This window comes from Microtus pennsylvanicus, chromosome 20 (assembly GCF_037038515.1).
Source record: "Microtus pennsylvanicus isolate mMicPen1 chromosome 20, mMicPen1.hap1, whole genome shotgun sequence".
NCBI classification, from domain to species: Eukaryota; Metazoa; Chordata; class Mammalia; order Rodentia; family Cricetidae; genus Microtus; species Microtus pennsylvanicus.
The window spans coordinates 11,760,406-11,784,406 of NC_134598.1; the positions used below are offsets into that span (position 1 = coordinate 11,760,406).

At 39.6% G+C, this 24,001-nt stretch overlaps 1 protein-coding gene across 1 annotated transcript; it reads right to left on the reverse strand.

Moving 5' to 3' along the window:
- Window positions 1-1,957: 1,957 nt before the first annotated feature.
- Neurod4 (neuronal differentiation 4) lies at window positions 1,958-12,341 on the reverse strand. Its single transcript, XM_075954303.1, has 2 exons — window positions 12,037-12,341; window positions 1,958-5,353 (listed from the first exon to the last, which is right to left on the reverse strand). The coding sequence occupies exon 2, from the start codon at window positions 5,343-5,345 to the stop codon at window positions 4,350-4,352; it is 996 nt and encodes a 331-aa protein (XP_075810418.1). The 5' UTR covers window positions 5,346-5,353; window positions 12,037-12,341; the 3' UTR covers window positions 1,958-4,349.
- Between the last annotated feature and the right edge of the window lie 11,660 nt (window positions 12,342-24,001).

The window sequence follows — 24,001 nt, forward strand, 5'->3', positions numbered from 1 at the left end:
GATTTAACACTCTTAACTAAAGTACTCTATGGACATTTGAAGGAGACACCATCTGGACTCCTCAGACATGGATTAGAGACAAATTAACATTAATATATAAAAAATAAATGAATAGTAACAAATGGTGGCAATCATCTCTTATTAAATATGAGCTAAATACTTTAGGTATGGAATCTCAATTAATTCACCATCATATCCCATGAAGATGGCACAAATAGCATTTCCATGATCTTTCTTATAAATATTGGGGGACATGAGGCTATAAAGTTAGCCAATTGAACAAAGATTGTTCAGCCAGTAAATATCCTAGCTAAAATGAAATGAAATTTGAAATTTATGCTTTGTCAATGCTGAAGCATGCATGAGCAGCCCATGTATAGTGGGTCTGTTGAACTTGTTCATATTGGGTTCCATGGTCTAAGTTGACAAGGATGGCTGACCAGGTCTCTTTCTCAAGAAGGCACCAGATCTCATTACAGATGGTTGTGAGCCACCAATTGGTTGCTGAGAATTTAACTCGGGACCTTTGGAAGAGCAGGCAGTACTCTTAACTGCTTAGCCATCTTTCCAGCCATGCCGTATATGGGCTGCCCATGCGTGCTATCTAAGGTACTATTATTCAATGTCAAATGTTATGATGCAACCATTATACCATACTATCCTTCAATTACACAGGCTGAAGAAGCTAAGTTTGAACATTTGGCATTTCTATGCTGATATCTTTTATTTTCATATCTCTGATTTTCTAGTAAAGCGTCTTTCTTATATCACAAAATTATGAAAATGAAATAATGAAATGGATGTTACCACTAAGAATGGTGGGTGCTTTCAAGCAACAACAAACTAAACTAGGGTCTTCCCATCTTCTTCATAAAATACACAGGTCATATCCAATAAAAAAAAGTTCATATTTTGTGAAGGAAGAGAGTGTTCCTTTCTCAGATTCTGTTGTGGATGTGGTAATTGGTCAGACTGGAATCTTTCTTATAAGATTTCTTATAATCTTGTACCATGCCAAAGATTGTCTCCTTGGAACAACGACAAAGCAAAGAAACTCTTGTAACTGCCAAATGATGTGTCATTCAATATTGCAACCTAAATTCTTTATCTTAATTTCATGGATTATAGTATTTTATTGTTTAATGATAGCCAGTTGTAACATCACAGTAAAAATATTTTAAATATAAAAAAAATCTGATGATATGTGCTAAAATATTAAGCCAATACACAAAACTGCTTACAAGGATATTTGTAGAAAAAGAGAGGAGACACTATTATCAATGTTTATGATAAATGTACCAAATATTTGCTTCTGTTTGTATAAAACATCTCTGGTAACTATTAACTAATGTATTTAAAACAATGGTGTCTATGTGGAGACCAGGAACAGCAGACAAGAGACAGACTGGAAGATGACATTCCTTTGTACATTTGTTTCTTAAATATTTAAGTTCAAGTCTTTCCTTTGTTAACCAACTTTATTTATATTAATCATCATCATTATTGGATCCTTTTCATTTGAATTTTATCCGTTTAAGAGGAACCCTTGAAAAATATTAACAAAAGAAGATTAAAAATCAGAAGACATTAAAAGGCAATAGCCAAAAACATACTTCATATTTTTTTCAAAAGTAGGCAAGCCCATTTAAATTGAAGATACTAGTCCATCCCTCTATGGGCTACCCTCTGTGGCTGAACTAACACCCTAACTGCAAATTTTATAGTTTACTGTATGAATGATGGAGATGCTTATCTACTAAATTGTGACCTTCCAAATCTTCCAGACAGAAGACATGGAAGAAGGAATATGGAAACCTTCTGCTCTGGCCGAAACTACTGTGCTAGCTGCTTGTCAAACATAAATGCAAAGATTAAATGAAAACTCCAAAAAAACACAGTCAAGTAAAACACAATGTGTAATAACGCTCAAGGCTTTATTGCTACTGAAAAAGGAGAGAAAACATAGTCATTTCTTTTAAATAATTGCTTACTTTTACCTGAAAATGTTCTCAGAAGAATGGATATTATTTGAAGAAAGAGTTCTTTTCAAACATGGTACAGTTCGAAATTTGTATTCAGTTATAAAATCTCTCTTCACAACTCTACAGTCTTGATTTATATGTACTACACTCTTCAAAGGCATAAACAAAAATTTAGCTCTGGTGTACCTTACAGGGGAAAATCTAAAACCATTAAGTTGCATAGCTATTCAAATTATTGCTCCTTTTTATAAAATCATCACAAGCTACCAAGACCTGGTTTTCTCCTTTCTTCTCATTGCAAACTTGTAAGCTACTTTCCCACTGAAGCTTTATGAAGTTGCAGATATATCTGTGGGACCCAAACTTTTGCATTAAAAAAAGATAAATAAGTTAAATAAATAGTGTCTAATAAATAATGCAGATAGCAATTATTATCTACAAACATAAATGCTACAAACATTAAATTCTCAAAAAAAAAAAACCACCACGGATGACTCTATAGATATCTCCCTTTGCCTATTCACACTAGGGAAATTCAAGGTATGTGTAAGGGGGGATACTGTGGTGGTATAGTTTAAGATCTCTCTACAAAATTTTAAATATATTTATAAGCCAGGGGTGCAAAGTGGAGCAGAGTAAGTGCTGCAATAAGACGGACACAAAATAACTTATGTGTGAAGAAATAAATAAAAGCAACAAAGAAAAAAGATGCTTAGTTTGGTAGATAAAATGGAATATGCATCTGTCATTAAAATTGCTCAAATTTATTCCTATAGATGTACTCACTATCATATAAGCTATTTATATTCTTGGGTAGGGCCTAAATAATTGTTAGGTAAGATGGATCAGGATGGTAAAAATTCACAGAATGAATTCTCTGTAAAAGAGAAACTTGACCGAGGCAGTGTGGATACAAAGAAAAGAGATGTCACATAAAGAAAAATGAATATTCTTCAGACTGATCAAAACTCGTGTTGAAGATACAAAGAAAGCATTCACATTCACTGACCCTGAATTTTGATTCTCAATTCTAAGTCACTCTTGAAACATCTGCTATAATATAAAGCAATATTGTATCTCAGGAATGAGGACAAGGTAACAATCAATGAAGGATGTGAAGTGACGATGTGTTGTCAGAATTCAAGCTTGATTAGTGACTGTGGTTCTGGAAAGTATGATGTTGGAGCAAATGGAGCTCCATGGATTTAGTCACTTTCCTTTAAACAGTGAAATTCATCTTGTTTGAGAAAAAATTCATATTTTTCTGTTGGCTACGTGTTAGGCAGAGTCCCTCAACTTGTGTTAGCTAGTAAGGCAGCCAACCACCATTTTATTACTCTGCAGTGGGAACTTGGCTGTATTCTGATTCTAGCAGAAGCACCTAGACACTGGCAGAATTCCCATAGCCCTTTAGTCATGGAAGCTAGGAAATGAACTAACTGATATTTCCGTGTTCCATTGGCCACACAAGTCAGATATTTCACTGTCTTTCTTGCTCAATTCCTAGGACTAAGATAGTTGTTTTTTAAATAGTATCAATCAAAAATAAAATTTATAAAAAACAGAGGTGGAGAAGTAGATGGAAGGAGCATAGGTGGGGGGGGAATTGTTAGGAGGGGAGGAAGGGGAATTTTTAGTTGGTATGTAAAAGGAAAAGAAACAAGCAAACACACAATACATTTTTTAAAAAGCAAAAGAAGAAAAAGTTTGTGTGAGGTTTCTGTCATGGTTCTGAAATCACTAAAAGTGGTGTGCATACCTTTCAGCACAGCAATAAATAGAACTAATCTCTTAAAGAACATGGTTATTTACATTAATAATCAAGTTGTTATATTAGACTCTGAACGTTATGTTGAGATAGATATAAAGATCTGTCAAATTCACACAAATTTCATGGTCTATAAGCCAACAGACATGTACCTGATGTCTTCCAATTCCATTCATGCTATTTCCCCTTATTGCTTTTTAATTTAAGAAACTTATGAGAGATGAAAGGTATGTGTTGACTTAGAACGGTTGCTCTATGTTTATCAGAAAGCAACAAACACCAGAATTGGAAAGTTACTTGGCATAGCATCCAATGAGTCTTTGGTACCACTGGAGCAGGGTCTTGGTTTTCTATACCATGTGAACACAAACCACCAAATATTTTCACGTGAGAATTCCAAATACAGGAATTGGTGCAATGTAAGACATTAATGAGAAGGAAGTTATCAGGAATAGGAGATTCTGATTGGACTAGGGTCATTGTGTTTGATGTATATCCAAAGGGTTCTTTTAAATTCTCTGAGGGTTTAACTCAGTGACTAGAAACAGAGAAAATATTTCCACCTCATTTTCTGAAGTGTTGATGTTTATCTTCCTGAGCTAATCAGTGAAGATAGTATTGAGCTGAGTTCCAATACCATGGTTGGGGTAAGAATCATAGGTCATGTCTATAGGAACATCATAGCGTGAAGTGCCAGCCTGAAAAGGAGTAGAATGTGCATGTCCTGAACTTAGACTTGCGGAGGTATAATGTGGCATGAAGCTGTAGGATTTTTCCAAGTCAGGGGAGCCACCTTGCTTCAAGGAGAAGTTGCCACTGATGCTGAGTGGTGGTGTGAGTGGACCCTCATAAGGTGGGGTACCACAATCAGGCGGATGGCTCCCAAAAGAAGAGTCTTCCAAACTCTTAAATGGTTGAGGCTTGAGATGGAGAAGATGTGTTTCCATATGGCCATAAGGAGGGCTGGGGAGCCCTGGAGACTGATAGTTGAAGCTGTGGACAGAGACAGTAGAGTCACAAATTGGAGATTTTTCCTCATGCTTCTCCAAGAGGGCAGACTGAGGTCCCAGTTGGAGGCATCCAGCGACCAGGTTGCTTGTAGGCTGAGAGAGCCCTTTACAGAGCATCTCCACAAATCCCTTGCCTTCAAGTGTCTGACCAGTCTCCAGGACTTCAGACAAGGCCCAGATATAGTTCCTTGCTAGTCGAAGAGTCTCTATCTTGGAAAGTTTTTGGGTTTTAGAGTAGCAGGGCATGACTCTTCTAAGGTTATCCAAGGCATCATTCAGGCCATGCATCCGGGTCCGCTCTCTAGCATTGGCCTTGACTCTTCGAGCCCTGAACCTCTCCAGGCGTGCTTTCGTCATCTTCTTTTTCTTGGGACCTCTTCTTTTAGGTTTTTCTCCATCACCTTCCTCTTCTTCCTCTTCTTCAATACTGTCATGCTCTTCAGTTAAGGTTCCAAGCATCCCATAAGAGCCTGATCTTCTCTCCTGTTCCCTCATCTCATTTTGAGAACTCAGGCCTTTGTCCGTCCAGGATTGTGTGTTGACCAGCTCTACTATATCCTTCGATTTCATGTACATTTTTGCCATTATAGATTCTGGAAAAGGAAAATATAAAAAGGTAAACCCCAAAATACTTGATGTAAATCTAAACTGATGATGACTCATGCCTATGATCCCAGCCCTTGGGAGGTGGAGACAAGAAGACCAGGAGTTCAAAGTCATCTTTAACAGCATTGAAAGCTCAAGGCCAGCCTGAGTTACATGAGACCCTGTCAAAAGACACATAAACTTTGTTTTTATTTCATGATTATAGAGCACATTGTGTTGGGACTTCATATTTCATGATTTCTTTGACCATCTATTATTTTAAATTAAGCCAAGGCTCAAAGAATTGCCCTAGACATACATCTCTTTACAGTACACTACAAAAAAACTAGCACAAAAGAATAAAATGAATACTCGTTGTGGTTCTAGTGTCTGACTTTTTATTATCAGATTATTTATCTTATGGAAATTTTACACAAAAATAACACAAATAAAATTCCAAGCACATATTCTTTCTTTTGTAAATTTATAATGTGAAGAAAAATAGATGAACATATAAATCATTGCCCCAATAGAAAAAAATACATGATAGCTAAAGCAATAAAAGAACTTCCAGAGGTATTACCATCCCTGATTTCAAACTGTACTACAAGGCTACAATAATAAAAACTGCTTGGTATTGACATAAAAACAGACAGGTTGATCAATAGAATCAAATCAAAGACCCATATGTAAACCCACACACCTATGGACACCTGAGTCAGAGCAGTATAGGACACTAGAAGAATATGGCTCACAGAATCAACTAATTAAGGTTCATAGGGCTCACAGAAACTGAAGCAACAATCACAAAGCCTGCATGGGTCCTGAACTAGGTCCTCTGCAAATACGTTATGCTTGTGTAGCATGTTGCTATTGTAAGACTCCTAACAGTGGGAGAAGGAAGTTGTCTCTGGCTCTTTTGCCTGCTCTTAGGACCCTTTTCCCACTACTGGATTGCCTTGCCCGGCCTTGATTTAAGTGTTTGTATCTAGTCTTATTGTAACTTGTTCTGCCATCAGGTTGATGTCCTTGGGAAGAGTTGTTGTTTTCTGAAGGAAAAGGGGGAGAGAAGTGGAGGGAGGGAGTGGGGCTGGGATGTGTAAAAGGAGGGGAAACCTCAGCTGGGATGTAATAAAAAGTAAAACATAATAAACAAATGATAAATAAAAAATTTATGAAAGTGAAAAGTGATTTTTAAATAATTATATATAGTATAAGCATAAATCTGTTATTACCAAATAAGATACACATTGAACAGTTAAGCAAGCAAACTGTTCTGAGTTTCTACCATAAAATAAATGAAAAGCTATAGCAATCAAGACTACCTTCCTGTATTTTCTAGAGATGTGTCACATGCATTTGGCTTGTACATTCCATATTCCCCACTGACTCTGCTAACAGGTGACTTCGAGTACCTCCTATAAAATAGTACCATCTTGCCTGGCCTGCTTCATGTGCAGAAGAGCCTTGTGTTTCTTCCTAAGCATACTGTGTTCTCTCAGGGCTAAGGGTATCAGACATTCTAGCAACACAGCATCTTGAAGGGACCATGAAGAAAAGCTGCCGCTGGTCATCTATCATAAAACAGTTCTTCCCTTTGCACATGCACCTCACACCATCAGAAAGACCATGGCAACATCTAGATGCAGAAGTCGATAATCTGCAAAAGACCACAGCAACAGCTAGACACAACAGTGATCTACCATCATTGCAACAGCTAGACACAGAAGTCAGTGATCTACTACCATGGCAGCGGCAGATGCAGAAGTCGGTAGTTTACTAAATCTATTCAAGACTGTTTTAATGAAACAGTCAGAAAACACTTAATTAAAAATGAAAAAATGGGACTAATATAAAACAAAAGAGAATATAGTGACTGTGAGCATACCATGGGGCTATTTTGGGTAAACACAGAAAAAAACACTTCAATTCACTTGCCTAACAGATACTGTTTGGTATGATTTATGTGCAAATTTTACTATATAAAAATAGAGACTGGTTATTTAGTAAATGTCTTGCATTTGATATTATAAGAGTTTGAACTGTTTTCAGATCATTTGAGTTATTTCTAGGTATACAGTTTACCAGATAAAAGAATCTGATAAACCCACTGGGATATCACAGTTTACTAGCTAGTCTTTGAAACATTAAACCCTCCCTCACCTTTCATTATGAGAAAGGGAAAAACATGATAACATGCCATTTGATCCTTGAAGCTGGAGTCTCCATCCAGTCAATGAATTCAGGGATTAGTGCCTGGAGTTTACAAAAATATTAAAATATGATTTGAATTGTTTCTGGTAATTGGAGCTTGTTTTCATTGTAACCTCATTTGCTTCCTGTAAATAATTAATGTTACTGAATTGCGAAAACAGCCTAGGTTTCATATTAATCAGCAAGGAAATCATGTCAGCTTGACTTACTCACTTCATAGGGCTTCCTGGGTAAGCAGCTTTATTGAAAACACACATTGGAACCTATTGGTCAACTGGCTGCTCAGGCCAAGGCAGAAAATCCCACTTTTAATATGGATGATGGAGCTTGTGTGCTGAGCTGCACTTCTAACTCGAGCAAATATCCAGAGGGAGGGGTAAGGGCCTAATTAATTTTCTGTTAAAGTAACACAGAGCTTCCAGAGGCAGGTGCATGCTGAGACTAAAAAGGGCAGGGTGGGCTTGGGAAACCCAATGCTCTCGGTGTAATTACGGTAGCATTTGTGTAGCATTCTAAAGTTTGCAGCACTTTTACGCTCATTAATCTATGTATTCCATAGAGCACACTGTTGAGGGCAATGAGTACAGCCCTGTTCACTTTACAGCCAGCAGAACCATGGGGCCCATCCTCTAAATGATGGACATGTAAAGACATAACATAACAGGACAGAAAACTATTTCTTATCTCAAATCCTAGGTTTTACAGTCCTTTTCATCATTTTTTCCCACCAGAGTAAAAGAAAAATACTTTAGCAAATGTAGCTAGATCAGTAGAGCTAAGTCAACGGGCATCAGGCATGACCACTATGCAATGAATGATGGCTAAGATGTTCTGAGGCCGCTTTTAACTCTCCTATTCTAGGACTCGTTCCTCTCTCAAAGGCTTTCTTTGCTGCTCTTGACTACTCGTTCTATCCCTCTGCTGTACCCTTTTCCTTTTCCTCCTCTTCTTTTCCCCGTCTTCATTAGCATCATTGCGTTGCACTGCGTCTTGCTGGTGTGCATGGGGAGAAGGAAGCGGACAGAGAGGAGAGCCACCCGACCCAGCGGGATCCAAGCACCGCTCTCACTTCTGTTCTTGACTTTCCTCACTACCACCTCTCCACATTTGCTAAGCCTTGCTCCATCTCGCTAGATGTGTCAGCAGGCACACTACCAGGAAATAGAATATAAAGATAGAGTTGACTGATCTTTGTCTTTAACGTATTTGGTGATTTTTAAGAAGCTGTTTAAAATCATACTGATGATAGGTATACAGGAAAAGAACTTACTGGATTTAGCCAAGCAATGTGAAGCAAAACAAAGCGGTAAAATTTCACCTTTTGTCTTTTACCAACTATGAAGAGGAAAGGGGTTCAGTTTCCTCTGTTTGTATAGCATACTTGTATGTATAGCATACTTGTCCATTCACGCTAAGATAATTCTGTGGGTATACAAACGTGACTTCAAAACTGTGGTGACTAGAATGGATGGAACTTTCGCCCAGAATTTTCAATTCCTGCTTCCTAATCCCAGTTTTATTTTTACATTCTTTTTGATAGTATAAAGGTAAGATATAGTTTACATTCTTCTCATAAGACAAAATCATGCCAAAGTAAAATGTTGTAGAACAATATCCATGTGTTTATTTTTGAAATTTTGAAAGTCTTTCCTAACCTTTCATTTGTTTTCTTCATTCAAAATTGAAATTTTCCTACAGATAAATAAACGCAAGGTATTTGTTAGTGTCTCTTGTTATCTGAATGCCACATCACCTGATTGCTACAGAGGTAAATCTGCTAATTGCTCCATAGTCTGCCCTTCTCAGCGGGACTAGACAGCACACACTCTAGAGTCGGATTGACTGCGTCCAAATTTCAATTTTACTACTTACTAGACTTCTGACTTAGACTTTTATCTGCCTTAATGTTCTCCTCCTTGAATGGAATAATAATAGAGATAATTCTCAGCATAAAATGAGTTGACATATTTAAACTTTGGATTAGTGCCAGGTGTCACAAATTCAACCTACGTGTGAGATATGACTACTCCTAAATATCATGAGTCACAAAGACAATAGTAGGTACATATAACTATAATCTATGCTTATATGTTGATTTTGAAAATTAGTGGTCTATTTTAGTTTTTGTTTTAAAGTGTTTGAAAATTTTCTACTTTCCCTGTATGCCAATGAGGCTAAATATCAAAGGGATGAATGAAGATATTGAGTTCTATCAAATGCCTCTACAGTCACACATGAAATTAGCTTCCAAATTTTCATTCTGTTTGTATTTGTGGAGATGAGAGAAGGAAGGTTAAAGAGAGAAGATTCTCTCTCATGAAGACATTTGACTTGACATTCATTCTTAGTTACATGTTCATAAAGTTTCTAGTGGAATGCACACACCCGCATCAATTCAGACCCTTTTACCTTTGGTTTTCAGTATGAGGAATACAACTTCTCCACAAGCTCCAGGGAAAAGATGAAGTATCTCACAAACAGAAGTAAAAACCGGAAATCTCCAAAGATAAAATTTTCTATTTTTCTACCTTTAATACTCTCATGGCATCACAAGATTGACAAAGACAACTCAGTTTCAGATCTGAGTGTTGAAAATATGTAATGCATTTCTGGTTTGGTTTGGTTTTTTTTTTTTAACAAATTAAACTTAAGTGGATTCTCTTCAGAGCAAGGAACTAAACCCAGTGTGGCCTTTATACTGTTAACATGCTATCTCAGAGGTGTCCTGAAAGAAACATGAAAATAAGATATGTTCTTGTCTTTAAAGTATGAGATGAACATAGCAAAGTTGCTTTAATATTTTGTAGATAGTGTATGGGTATGAAAGACTATGGTACTGCCACATAGAGCAGACGGATAAATCATATCAAGTTTCTCTCAATTTCTAGAAGAGAAATTAGCCTTCAAAATATACAGGAAACAGATGCCAATGTGGCTAAAATGTATTGATGAATACGAGATTTTGAGTACAGAATTTTCCTATCTCCCAACATGTGCAAACATGTTCTGATCTTATAAAGTCCATTTTTGTTTTGGTATTAGTATTTGGGTTTCCCCGAATACCTGCATAGAATCTTCCTATTTATTTCCTTCAATAAAATGTCAGTTTTTGAGTTATTTTCTCTATTTAAAAATTTTACTTTCCTTTTTTTTTCACTTTAAACCTCTTTTGAAATGAAGTATTTGCCATAGACAATTCTGACTGCACACTATCCAATCTGATGCCATAGGCAATCCTGACTGCCCAGTATCATTGTGCCCTTCTACTACATAGGGCTGTCACGGAATTCTTCCTATACTTTCCTAATTGTCGTTTATTTTGGAGAAGTTCGATTGAAGAGCGAGTGTAAAGTTTTTGTGTGTGTTTATGGTAGACTAGTTAGTATCTTTCCCTTTAAAAGCCCATGGTGCCTGATTACCTCCTGATGGTGGGACTCTAAATCAATAGGAAGCAAATATCTAGACTAATTTCTAGAGAATCAAAGGACCACATACACTAAATGCTTTGCTCATAGCTATGGAGCCTGCAACTAAAAAACAAAACAAAACAAAACACAAATCAAGGCCTTCACAAGAGGTACTGCATCAAATCAATGAGTAGGCTGGTGGGTCCTTCCTAGTCATGCTTTTATATCTTCAACTGCAAGTCCCATTGATTAGTAACTATGCATGTGCTCTCGCTCTCTCTCTCTCTCTCTCTCTCTCTCTCTCTCTCTCTCTCTCTCTCTCCTCTATGTGTGTGTGTCTCTCTCTCTTACACACACATACATACACAGAGAGGGGCAGCAAGGGCATACTGTACTTCATTGATTTCTATAGCCTTAGACCATAATAGTGAACTTCCTTAGCAGAATTTAAACAATTATCCAATTTTCCCTTCATGTTCTTCTTCACTATATTAGAAACTAAAATGGGGTCATTTGCATTTGTTAGTATTTCTGGAATATATATATACACACACACACATATATTTGTGTGTGTGTATATATATATACATACATACATATATTTCAGTGGGAAAGTGGCGAGTATATGGCAGAAGAGGAAAGACACACTTGAACAATCATTTTCTTCTAATTTACAATCTCGAATAGCTGGGGGGAAACACATTTTCCATTCCATCCAAACTATTCAAAACTTTTGACAAAGCAAGTGGGAACAGCGACGAGAATCTTTGCCTGTGGCCTTCCAAGATCGCCCTTTACTTATCTGATTTCTATTCCGCTTCCTCTCCCTGCACTTGTCACCTAGACCTCGAGGTTCATCAGCAGAGCACTGAATTCGGCCAATTCTTCAACTTACTTTCTAAGCCACTTCGGGGAAATAGCTAAACTTTTGCAGCTTTTTAGCATTATTAAGATGGAAGGTTGGGCTTCGCGGGGACAGAGGAGTCATTTGCAACCTCTTCTCTTCTGAATCTGTGGGAACTTCACACAGAAACTTTAATACCCTCACCACCCCCCCCCCATCGGCTCACCTTAGGCAGTGGAGTTCCAAGATTAAACTCTAATCTGTGTTCTGGAGGAAAGTCAGAGCAGCCAAATCCACCCTAACCAGGCCGATCATGGGAGACAGGGGATGCTTTCAGCCATCCATGTTAAGCCGGTATCTCCCTCCTAGTGCCTGTTCCTGGTCTGGGTCCCCTGGCTGTGACTTATTCTACTTCTTCCTGAAGTTCTGGTGCATCCCCAGGACGCCTTTGGGCTGGCGCCTCCACCAAAGCTGGTTTCAGGACCTCCTGGCCTCGGTTAGCTCCCTTGAACCGCTCTTTCAGGACCACAGTCTCTGGGCAGCTCCTGTGATCTGACGGGAGCTTCTGACCTGCTGCAGTTTTAATGGCTCTGGCAGCTGACCAGGGCGGGGTGATGTGGCCCACAGGCAAGCCCCTCCCCTTCCCAGCCTAAAGACCCACCTCCTTCACAGGGCTCCTCTGAGGAGGTCCAGCTTTTGCCCCTGCGTGTTTGTTTTTGTTTAAAAGAGGAAGGGTCTGGAGAAGGAGGGCTGCTGAAGTTGAGGGGTGAAAATCAAGAGAACTGAAGAAACTTGTGGTTAGAAAGGTACAAGGCTCTGTTCAGTCGAGCAGGCTGAATAGAATGGGGTCAGAAAACTGGAGACAGACTTGGAGAGCAAGCTAGAAAGGTGGGCGAGGCTGCTGGCCCGCTCCTAAAAAGAATCAAAAGCTAAGAAAACTGCACAGCAACGGTACAGGATCAGTAAGCGTGTGGGAGCGTTCGTTTGTTTGTTCTTTTCTCAGAGGTTTTGTTTTTGCGCCTTGTAGATGCTAAACAGGCACTTTACCACTAAGCTAAGTCCCCTGCTTTTTTCTCAGAGCTTTAAGTGTAAAAGGAGGAAGTCTCTGTCTCCCTTTTCAGCAGAACAAAACATATTCCTGTTATAACCATATTTGCTGTACTGTTGTGTCGTGTGACATTTACAAAAATAAAAGCAGGCGTGAAAACCCTTGGCGTTCTGACTCCAAAAGATAGTTTTAGTACCAGTGTAACTGAAGACTATCTTAGGTCTGAAATAGTTAATATTTAGAACTCTGACACCGGCACATCGTGACTCTTGGCCTTCATAGAAAACTAGGAAAGGAAAATGAACTATCCCCCCCCCCCTAGTTTTTATAGACAACTACAAATTTTCAGCAAATTTTTAAGGTCCCACTAATCTTTTTGTTTTCTTATCCAAGAGTTATCTAATCAGCAAAATAAACCTCATTTTTGGCGTAATTAACCAATACATGTTAGGTATGGCAAATTTCTGGAAAACATCAGAACTTATTCCTCAGCCAGAGGAAGGTTACATATGAGACAGTTTGCCTCCAGATAGAGCAGTCTAATAATTTCTAGATGAATGCATATTAGATGGCTTGGTCTCCTGATTTGTGTCTTTAAAGACTCATCCCTGGATATTAAAATGTTGTTGTTGGACGTGGCACCCTGCCTGTGAGATTTACTGTGGGAGGGGAGGAGTCGAATATTAGCAGAAAGGTGAACATATTGAGACAAAGATGAGGGTGGAGATGGAGCATTGATTCTTCTGACAGATGTAAGGAATTGAAGATAAGAGGATTAGCTCACAAAATACATTCAGTTGTGTGTGTGCACGTGTGGTGTGTGTATATGCATGTGCATACTCGTGTCATGGCAGAGGGAGTGCTGGACACTGAGTTTTCTTTATTGCTTTTTTTTTTATCCCCAGAAAAGTGGGTGGAATCCATTTCACTGGGGTTGCTCTCAAAACTCCTGGACAGTTGTGGGGTTGGCTGTTGAACTCTGAAAGGGCAGGAAGGGGCAGGGAGGGTGTGCAATAGCAAAGGGGAGGGGACGGAGACGGCCTTAGGGAAAGAGAATGAAGGGTATTTGCATTCCGTCTCCTCCCCCGTGTTTCCTAGGCCAGAGGGCCAATCCACAGCCCTTCCCTCTCTCTCTATTGCTTTTTTGTGAAGCTCTGAGGTAACCTGTTAGAACCATCTGCTGAGTAGGGAAAGGGAGACCAGACCAGCACTTAGTTGCTGGCCCACAGGCCTGACACTAGGAACCATTGAGAAAGAAAAGGGAGGCAACAGGCAGATTTATGGGCAACAATCTGTTACAGCCCACCCCCACGCCCCTCTGCCAGGAGACAGACTGATAATCCATCAACCCCACTAATGAATTAATTAGTATTCCCAGTAATCCTGACCCCCAAAGGAGACCTGCCTGTAGGCCTGTAAGTAGAGTAGAAACTGCCTTCTGCAACCAGACACCAAAGAAGAGGGACCAATGTGTGACATTGGCCCCAGGGCACTGGGCTGCAAGCCTCAGACACTGTGGGTGACTGTCCCCAGATGTCCCTCCTTCTCATCTTCTTCTCTGGAGACCACTTGCCTTTGCCGAATTAAACCATTGCTTCCAAACAAATGGGGTCTAAAGGCAATAAATCAGGAAACTACAGAAAGCGGGAGGCTGAGCTTTAGGAAAGATTTCTGGACTGACCATATTCACAGTAAAACTTGAGCAGATCTTAAACTTGTTCCACAAGAATTACCCCAGGGAGGGGGACAGCAATGGCAGGGCAGGAGCTGAGGAGAAGGCAAAGGAGACAGTCTCTGATCTAAGGAAGCTCAGTGTTCAGGCAGCAGAGTGATAAAGAGTCAAAATTGTGAACTGGTTTTAAAATGGTTGGTGACTTGAGATACTCCTGAACATGGTCTGGAGCAGAGTATAAAGACACTGGATGAAAAAAAAGAAATAAAAAGGAAAGGAAACATGACTGTTTTTTAGGTATGGCAAAAGAGAAAGTTTATTGTAGATAAAAGGGAGAACACATCCAGGGGTAGAGACCTCTGGGAGAATTCAAAGTGGACATGGCCCTGAGCCCTGTGAGGAGAAAGGAGAAGGGAAAGAGAGGAGAGGAGTAGATAAAAAAAGGGAAGATAACCAAAATGGTTGGATTATAAAGGGAAGGGCAGCTGGGGAGAGGATAGCCCAGTCCCTGGGCTGGAGAAGTTTAAGGGAGGGCTTAGGGTATGACAGCCAGGAAGGTTACCCAACAGATAGGGACTGGGGGATAGCAGGAAGAACCTGGTGGCCAGGGAAGCTTTGATATGTTGAATATGTCATGCTAACTTTTAATTTTTCCTACGTTTTGAGCTACGGCTACCCTACTTAGTTACTGTAACTCCACCGCTACCAGCAGAAGTTCTGCAGTAAGAACTGCAGTCTGCGGAAATTCTGTTTTCTAGGGCACTGACTCTTTCAGAGCTACAAAGGGAATTTATCTAAACCTCTGTCCCTCTAGAGAACTCAAAATCCAAAGGTTGGGTTCTGAACCTTAACCTGGGACCAGACCTCATTTGTTTGACAGTATTAATCTGAATGCAATAAAAGCAAGTGGGTTTTCCAGGACCTTGGTAAGGAGGGTCTAATGGCCCAGGCCTGGCAAGTAGTCCCCATAGTCAAGAATCAGGGTGGGCCAGGATCTCTGATCTTCAATCTTTCATGTTCTTTCTACCTCTAACATTCAGTAATGCCAACATGCTTGAATATTACAATCATCTTTTGAGGCTAAATAATTCAAAAGCTTTCAGGCTTGAATACAGTTTCAACACTGGTTAGTGACCAGGTCATAAACATCAGTGGGAGTGTGTCTCCAAACTGGTAATTTGGTCCAGTTTTCCTCTACTCCATTCGTTCAAAGGCTGCGCATCTAAGCATTTGCAGTGTGTGTCATTCTAGCTACATAACGTTACCCGCATTTGCTTAAATCTGCTGAACAACTCTCTTTAAAAACCCCTGTACTCCTTGGCAATTGCTGTCCCCAAAAGTCCTCCAGGATTCACTGGATCTTAGTGATACTATTTACTAATGATGGGACATCAGACAGTTTATTTGCTTCTGTACTTCTAAGTTCCACCATCTGTAACTGGGGGTAATCAGGCTTGGCTAATGAATTGGCTCTGAAGAGTATAAATAAACAACAGATGGTGAGTTTGCTAACTCCTTAGTAGAATGTCTGACACTTAGCAAGAGACCAGTGAATACTACTTGTTGATATTTTATCTTAAATATTAGATTCGGGTCTTTTATTCCCTAGAGACAAAAGGAGATCTAATATTAGGATCTCCTCTTACAAGATCTGTTTCTGTATTTCTGTGTTACAATAATAATCACACTATATTAATTTGTCTAGTAAATATGCTTTATACAGACTTGCCTAAAGATTAAACTGATAGAGGTATTTTCTTTTTTTTTTATTTTTTAGAGATGTAAGGTCCAAGAAAGGAAGGTAGGAAGAAAGGAAGGAAGGAGGGAGGCAAAGAAAGAGGGAGGGAGACAAGAAGGAAAGGAAGGAGGGAGGGAGGGAGGGAGGGAGGGAGGGAGGGAGGGAGGAACCATAACTGCAAGATGGCAGGCAGGAAAGGGTCAGGAGTCTGATAGAGGTATTTTGAAAGCTGAACTTTCCTCTTCCCAGATGACCTTAGCTTGTATCAAGCTGACAAAATGCTAACTGGACAGCACTCTTAATTTTTAAAATATACAAATATATATTAAATGATGTACATTTTTACACATGCATTCACACCTTGTATAACAGCACATTTTTACATAAAGATACCTCTGCTACAGCATAGAGTTAGACAGTCATCAAAAAAGATTGTTTCCGTTTGCATATGTATAAACTAGTCATCTGTAAATTGTGAAAGTAAAATTGGTTTTAGGACATAACTACAATGTATTGTTTTTAAACTGACATTTTCTATTGCATTAGTTACTTTTCTCATTGTTGTAAACTATCCCTGACAGAAGCAACTACAAGAAGGAAGGGTTTGTTTTGAGTCATAGTTTGAGGGTGCAGACCATCGTTGTGCGGACATCATCAGAGTTTGAGGGTGCAGCCCATTGTTGTGTGGACATCATCAGAGTTTGAGGGTACAGTCCATCGTTGTGTGGACATCATCACATTTGAGGGTACAGTCCATCGTTGTACAGACATCACGTAACAGGAGTCAGAAGCAGCTATTCACATTGCATCCACAGTCAGGAAGCAGAGAGAAATGAATGCTTGCATACAAGTATCTTTCTTTTTTATTGCTTCTCTCTTTTATGCCATTCAGGGTGTGTGTCATGAGATGGTGCTACCCACATCCAAGGTGGACCTTCCTTGCTTTGTTAAATTGTTTGTCTAACATGCTTGTTCACATACCCAGAGGCTTGTTTCTATGGTGATCTTAGGTTGTATCAAGTTGATAATCCAGGTAACAATAGCATCTACTCATTAGCTCCCACCAACTCCACCCTGCTCTTCTCAACCCCAGGAACATCTGCCAAGTCTTTTTCGTTTTTCATTTATCAGACAAAATATATTTATAATCTACAAATACGAACCACATATGACTGTCTTTCTTGTTAAGATTACCTTTTGTTCCCACAGAAATGTAAAGTAACCCAGTTGAACAAAGACAGGCAAAAATGTACTGATTGCCCCAGTGGTCCTCCAGTGGAATGATGTCTAAAGCAAATGTGGTCTCTTTATACAATGGAATACTGTTCAGCATAGGGAGAGGGATAGGGGTAAAAGGCATCATGCTATGTTAAATAAGCCAGACACAGACAAACACCACCACATGCTCTTTCCTATATGAGGACACATATAACAATCTCATAGAAAAGTAAATCAGAAGAGTGTGCACCAGAGGTGGGGAGAGGGAGAAGACACAAGAGACACAAACACAGAGAAGAGGTGTGCTGATGTTTCCGTGCACACAGCTTAACAACCTACAATATAATCTGCAATGAGAGGAGAGCAAAAATTCCCAACACGTAAAATGATGAATGGTTAAAAATAAGTTTTAAGAATGATAAATGGCTGAGAAGAAAATACCAACTTAACGATCACATCTTTACCACAGATTCTGACGTGTCATCCTGTATCACCCATTGGCATCATCTGTCAATATGTGTCAGTTAAAAGCGAAAAGGAAGTTCTGGAGCAGCAAAAAACAGAAAGCAAATAAAGAAAATTAAGAGTTGATGACACATCATAAGCAATTGTTTTCAATCTTCAGTAAGATACATGTGATGTATTATAGCACATTGTCTGACATTTTTCTTATGAGTGGGTAGGTTAATCTTTTTTAATGATTTTCTTCTTCTTCTTCTTCTTCTTCCTCCTCCTCCTCCTCCTCCTCCTCCTCCTCCTCCTCCTCCTCCTCCTCCTCCTCCTCCTCCTCTTCTTCTTCTTCTTCTTCTTCTTCTTCTTCTTCTTCTTCTTCTTCTTCTTCTTGTTTTTACATCCTGACCACAGTTTCCTCCACACCACTCTAGACACGCCCTATCTCATCTGCAGAGTATAAGAACACACTTTAATTTGAATTTGAGAAACTGCGATTTTATGACCCTCTCAACCTAGAAAATACATGGTGCAGGTCAGGGGGGATTTTCTGTACAGATTCAAAGCTACAACACAACACAATGAAAAGGTAAATAAAGCAAACACAACTTTCAAATACTTCCAGTTGTCTGTGAGGAGCAGACAGAGCACTGGTCTGTGTACTTGCAGATCAAAATCAAAACTGTTTCACTAAGGAGGCCCTTGAAGGGTGAAGCCTGGCCCCAGCTCAAGACATCATCTGTTTCATGGTCTTGTCTTATGATTGATGTCTGCCACAGGGTACCACTGCTACAGAGCGAGTTCCTCTGTACTTAATGCCTTCTCCACTATAATGGAAAGACACTCCTAAAACTATGAATCTAAATTAATCTTTCTTACTTGATTTCTGTCGCTTATTTTGGTCATAGTGGCACAAAGTAACTAACGCCTACTTCTACAGTAAATGGTTCTTCAACAATGTTCCAGTTTAACTTTGCTGTCTCTCTGCTCTCATAGCCAGAACTATTTTCTTTTCCAAACATGCTAATGTAAGTATGATCTGGGAAGGCAGGAAATCAGTCAACATAAAGAACACATTGCTGTGCTTACCCATTAAGACTCAAACTGAGTATGTCAATATATCAGAATTATAGAGAAGGGTAAGGGATAAAATAAATGAGGAAACCAACATCCTCTTGATGAGTCTATGCTACAGTCCTCACATCAGCACTCTGACTAGTTATCATTTTTGAAATACATATTTCTCTGTTGCAGGAGAATTGTCTGTATTCTGTCAATCATGTTATAAATAAACGCTGATTGGCCAGGCAGGAAATATAGGCGGGAAAACCAGAGAGGAAGTAGAAATGATGTAATGAGAACAGGAGAATTCTGGGAAGGAGGAAGTTGATTCCTCCCACTCCTGCCCAGACCACCGAAGCAGCAGGATGTGATCTGCCCCACTGAAAAAAGGTACTGAGCCACATGGCTAACATAGATCAGAAAAATGGGTTAATCAAGATGTGAGAGTTAGCCAGCGAGAGGCTAAAGCTAATGGGCCAATCAGCTTATAATTTATGGAGATCTATGTGTGATTTTCTTTGGGGCTAAACAATTGTGGGGAACCAGGCAGGACAGAAACGCAAACAAGCAGACCGTTCATGTTATACTCTGTTTCCATGCAGATAACTTTACCTACAATAGTTCTTGGGATAGATGTGATTATTATTACTCTTTGTTTGCTTCTTTGTCTTTTTTTCCTAATCATCGAACCCAAGGTCTTGCACATTCTAAACCTTATTTGATAATAGAACTACCTCCCTAACTCTTCATCAATTTTTAATAGAAGAGAACAAATTTCATTAATTAATTTATTCAATAAATATTTGAGTGTTTCACATGCATCATAGGTACTGGGGATGTGTCAGCATCCAATACAGAAATGATAGCTTGCTAAGGTAACAAAACCAAGGAATGAATGTGCTTCTTTTAATGTCTACTCACTTTCATGCCTCTTGATTGGTTTGGTTTTTCTATGTGTCTAAGTGTTTACCTTCATGTATTTTCTGTGTACCATATGTGTACCTGATGCCAGGGAGTCCAGAAAGGATATCAGATTCCCCTTGAACTGAAGTTACGTGTACTTGTGAGTGCTGGGAATTGAAACCGAGTCCCCTGTAAGAGTATCCAGTGTACTTAAACACTAAGTAATCTCTCCATCCCCTTATTTTTATTTTTAATATCTGAGCTCTAAGAGAATATATTTAAATGAAAATTCTGTAACTTAGCACTCCATTCCAGAAACCTACCTATTCCCAGGAGTAAAGTTGTTTATATCAAGGTAAGCCCTTACATCACTATAAACCTTTTCTCTTCTCCTCCAAGCACCTTTCCCCCACCACACCCCTGTCTCCATTCACATTACATCCGAATTTAGTTGTATCTACAATGCCGTTAAGTTCTGATTTACTTAATACAGTCATAGCTTATACGTGTTATAGACCTATGATTCCCTACTAATGATTTTAATTTTTTATTTTATTAGTGTGTGAACAGTTTTCAGGACTTTGGTATCATTTTTCACTTTGGGTCGAGGCTAGCTGGCTTGTAATCATCTGACCAAATCTCCTATTTCTGCCTCTGATTGCACTATATGAATGCTGGGAATAGAGATAGACACCGCTGCATGTGGTTTTTATATGGGTTCTGGGGACTGAACTAAGATCATCAGGCTTGTGTAGTAATCATTTTTTAACCATAAATCCCTGTCTCTGGCCCCTTTTTAGTTAGTTTAGAAGTTCTTTGACATTCTAAAACATCCCAACTTGGAGGCTCATTGTAGGGTCTCTTTACTTACGCTCTTTACTGAGGTATAGAACTTACCCATTCCTGGATTTTTTTTTAACTATCGTATTGCTTTCTTTATCTAGGCTGTACAGGATTGTAGTAAAGGGAGTCAGAGGATTATAGGTACAGGTTGGGTTTGGGGGTTACTAGGTAAAAGGAACTGAGATGAGAACTGGGAAAGATAAAGTGGGGAAAATGGGAAATAGAAGATGAAGGAAAAAAAGAAGGGAGGGAGGAAGAAAAGGAAGAAGGAAGGTAAGAAGGGAGAGAGGGAGGGAGGGAGGAAGAGAGGGGTGGGGGAGGGAGGAAGGGAGGGAGGTAAGAAGGGAGGGAGGAAGGGAGGGAGGGAGGAAGAGAGGTGAGGGGGAAGGGAGGGAGGAAGAAAGAAAGGGAGGGAGGGAGGGAGAAAGGAAGGGAGGGAGGGAGGAAGAAAGGAACAGAGGGAGGGAGGGAGGTAAGAAAGGAGGGAGGGAGGGAGGGAGGGAGGGAGGGAGGGAGGGAGGGAGGGAGAAAGAGAAGTCCTTCTTATTCCATTCTGTGACTCAGAGGGAAAATAGCCCCAGGCTCATCTTCTTGATATTCAACCCCCATCATCCTCCCTTCACCCTGATGAACCAGAGTTAGAGCATAAATAAATCTTTAAGGGTTAGCACTATTTCCCCTCAGGCTAGGATGGATTTACCATATTTAAAGGCTTAATTAAGACTCTGAATATTTTCTGTGGATGTCAGCTAAAGCCAGACTGTATTCTCTAGGAACCCTCTACAGTATTCTGGGGTTGATGTTGCCACCTGGTATTTGGAACGCTGGTGGAGCTTGGCCACGCGACTCAACCTTGTCAAAACAGCCTACTTGGAAGGCTGAACCAGGAAAGTGCAAAGCCAGCTTCCGCTATGAAGTGAGTTCAGTTCAGCTTTATTACTTGGAAGATGGAGTCCTGTGTACAGGTTTTTAGACTCTCAGATACAATTATTTAAAAGCAGGTGCAGGAGGAGATTTGAGGACGATTTGACGAGAGTTGGAGAGTGAAACAGTAAGGCAGTAATGTTAAAAAATTTCAGCAGCTGCCAGGGAAGGATAGAGTAAAAGGAGGAGAGGGAGGAGGGGGGAAGGAGAGAGAAGAGGTGAGAAAGACATCATTGGTGGAGGGGCGGGGAGAGCAGGGTTGTGGAGAGAATGCACGTCCACAGTTCAGTTTTAGGGCAAGCAGGCTTAGGACTCGGTCTGGTTTCCATAAAAATGGAAATAGAGAGTAAGAAGGAAAAGTCATACTTCTTCACACTAAACTCAGAAAAGTGGGCAGACTTAGTGCTAAGAATCAGTAAGCAACCGCATTGAGTGGCCAGGTTCTTGGGTACACAGATTATATATCACAAAGGATTTTGCTTTTCCTTCCATCTCTTAAACATAGTCCGAAAAAAAAAACATAGTCCGATGTCTACAGCACAGATTATTGACATGTCCATTCAGATTAACTTCCTTATTATTTTTTTATTATTTATTATTTTATTTAGTGCATATTTATTATTATTTTATTTATTATTTTATTTAGTGCATAGGATGTAGGGTTTTTTTAAACATATATAATTTTTTAAGTTGTTAAGAATGCCATGCTAAGAAATTGCTCCGAAGTTAAGAGCACTGGCTGCTCTTCCAGAAGTCCTGAGTTCAACTCCTAGCAACCACATGCAGAACACTCTATATACATAATAAATAAATCTTGAAAAAAGAAAAAGAAAATATCATGGTTTTTTGTTTGTTTGGCCAAAAATGATGTGATAGAGTAAATTAAGAAACATAAATCAGGAAATAGGTAATTCACCTATAAAGTAGCCATGTTTCCCCAGGAGGAAACAGCATCTTAATGCCTCCAACCAAATCTTGCTCCTACATCAGGTCCTAACCTGTGCTGTTTCAACAATCATTTGGGATGGTTCCTCCTCTAACACACAGTATTGCAAATTCTAAGGAGAGTAATCATGGTGTTTATTTATTCATTAATGTCATGTTGCTGTTCACAAGGGAAGGACCTATATCTAAAAGTCTGCAATCATGATAATAATCTGACCACCTACCTAAGCATTTGGGCAATTTAGCAAGACTTGGTTTCACAATAACATGACTAGAATTCTAGGTTTATAGCTCATATGGCAATGCTCCCAGGGCCTGCTGTTCTATATGTACAGAATGAATAATTTAATTTTGCTTAGAGTTTTGAAAATGAATTAGACAGCTAAATTCCCTGAGGCCTGAGGATACTGAACCTTAATCTTTCCCTGTCCACCTCAGCCCCTCACTTCTCAATTGTTGTAGAATAATAATTTCCTAAATACCCCCCCACAACTACTTTAAGGCTTCAGGGCATCTCTGTGTCCCTGTTAGGCCCCTCACGACTGTGTGTCCTCTTGCCCCTCCCTTCTTTCTCCTTCCTTTAGTGCACATGTTCCCCAATTTGATTTACTTCTGGACATTGTGTGGTTTTTGCAATGACTGGTCCTCAGAGAGCCCTCAAAGGGAGCCCTCCATCTGTCAGCCTTTTTTCATGTGCTCCCTGGCCTGCAGCACCCCCCCCCCCAGCCCCAGCTCCTTCTTTGTAAGCAGATTCTAAGTAAGCTGTTGATTTAGGCAAACTTTCCCTTCCAGACTTTGTCCCGTCTCTGCCCTACTTTCTGCCACCCTTACTCAACTTGATTCTGTTTATCTCCTTAAGAAACCTTCAAAATTGTAGAAGTCTGTGAACTTAGAGCTCAGTGAAGTTACTTTGCCCTTTCTCGCCTGTGGGGATGACTTGTACTATGCAATTAAGAAGAAACAGTGCATTGAGTTATCAGTAAACTCGGGATTAGGCACACTAGCAGAAGGGAGCAATGGTGCAGAAAATCTGGGTCGGCAGATAATCTAAAATTATATCCTATTTACCGAGTAGTATTTATTCAAATCCACGAGGACACAAACGGGAGTGAAATAGCACATGCCCCAGTTAACAAAGACCTCCATTGTCTCTCGATGGCTACGCACGTATATGAACAATTTAAGTTCAGAAGACGTTGTACTAGGAATGAGCACATAACAATTTACAGGTCAGGGACTGGGGTTTAGGCTCTGCTTTGAGACATCATGGCCTTTGATTTTATCCCACACACTCAGCACCGAATGTGAAGTGGATGTATAAATATATCTTTTATCTTTAAACTCCATAGTAACCTATTTTACATACCGTGTATAAGTCAGCTTACAGG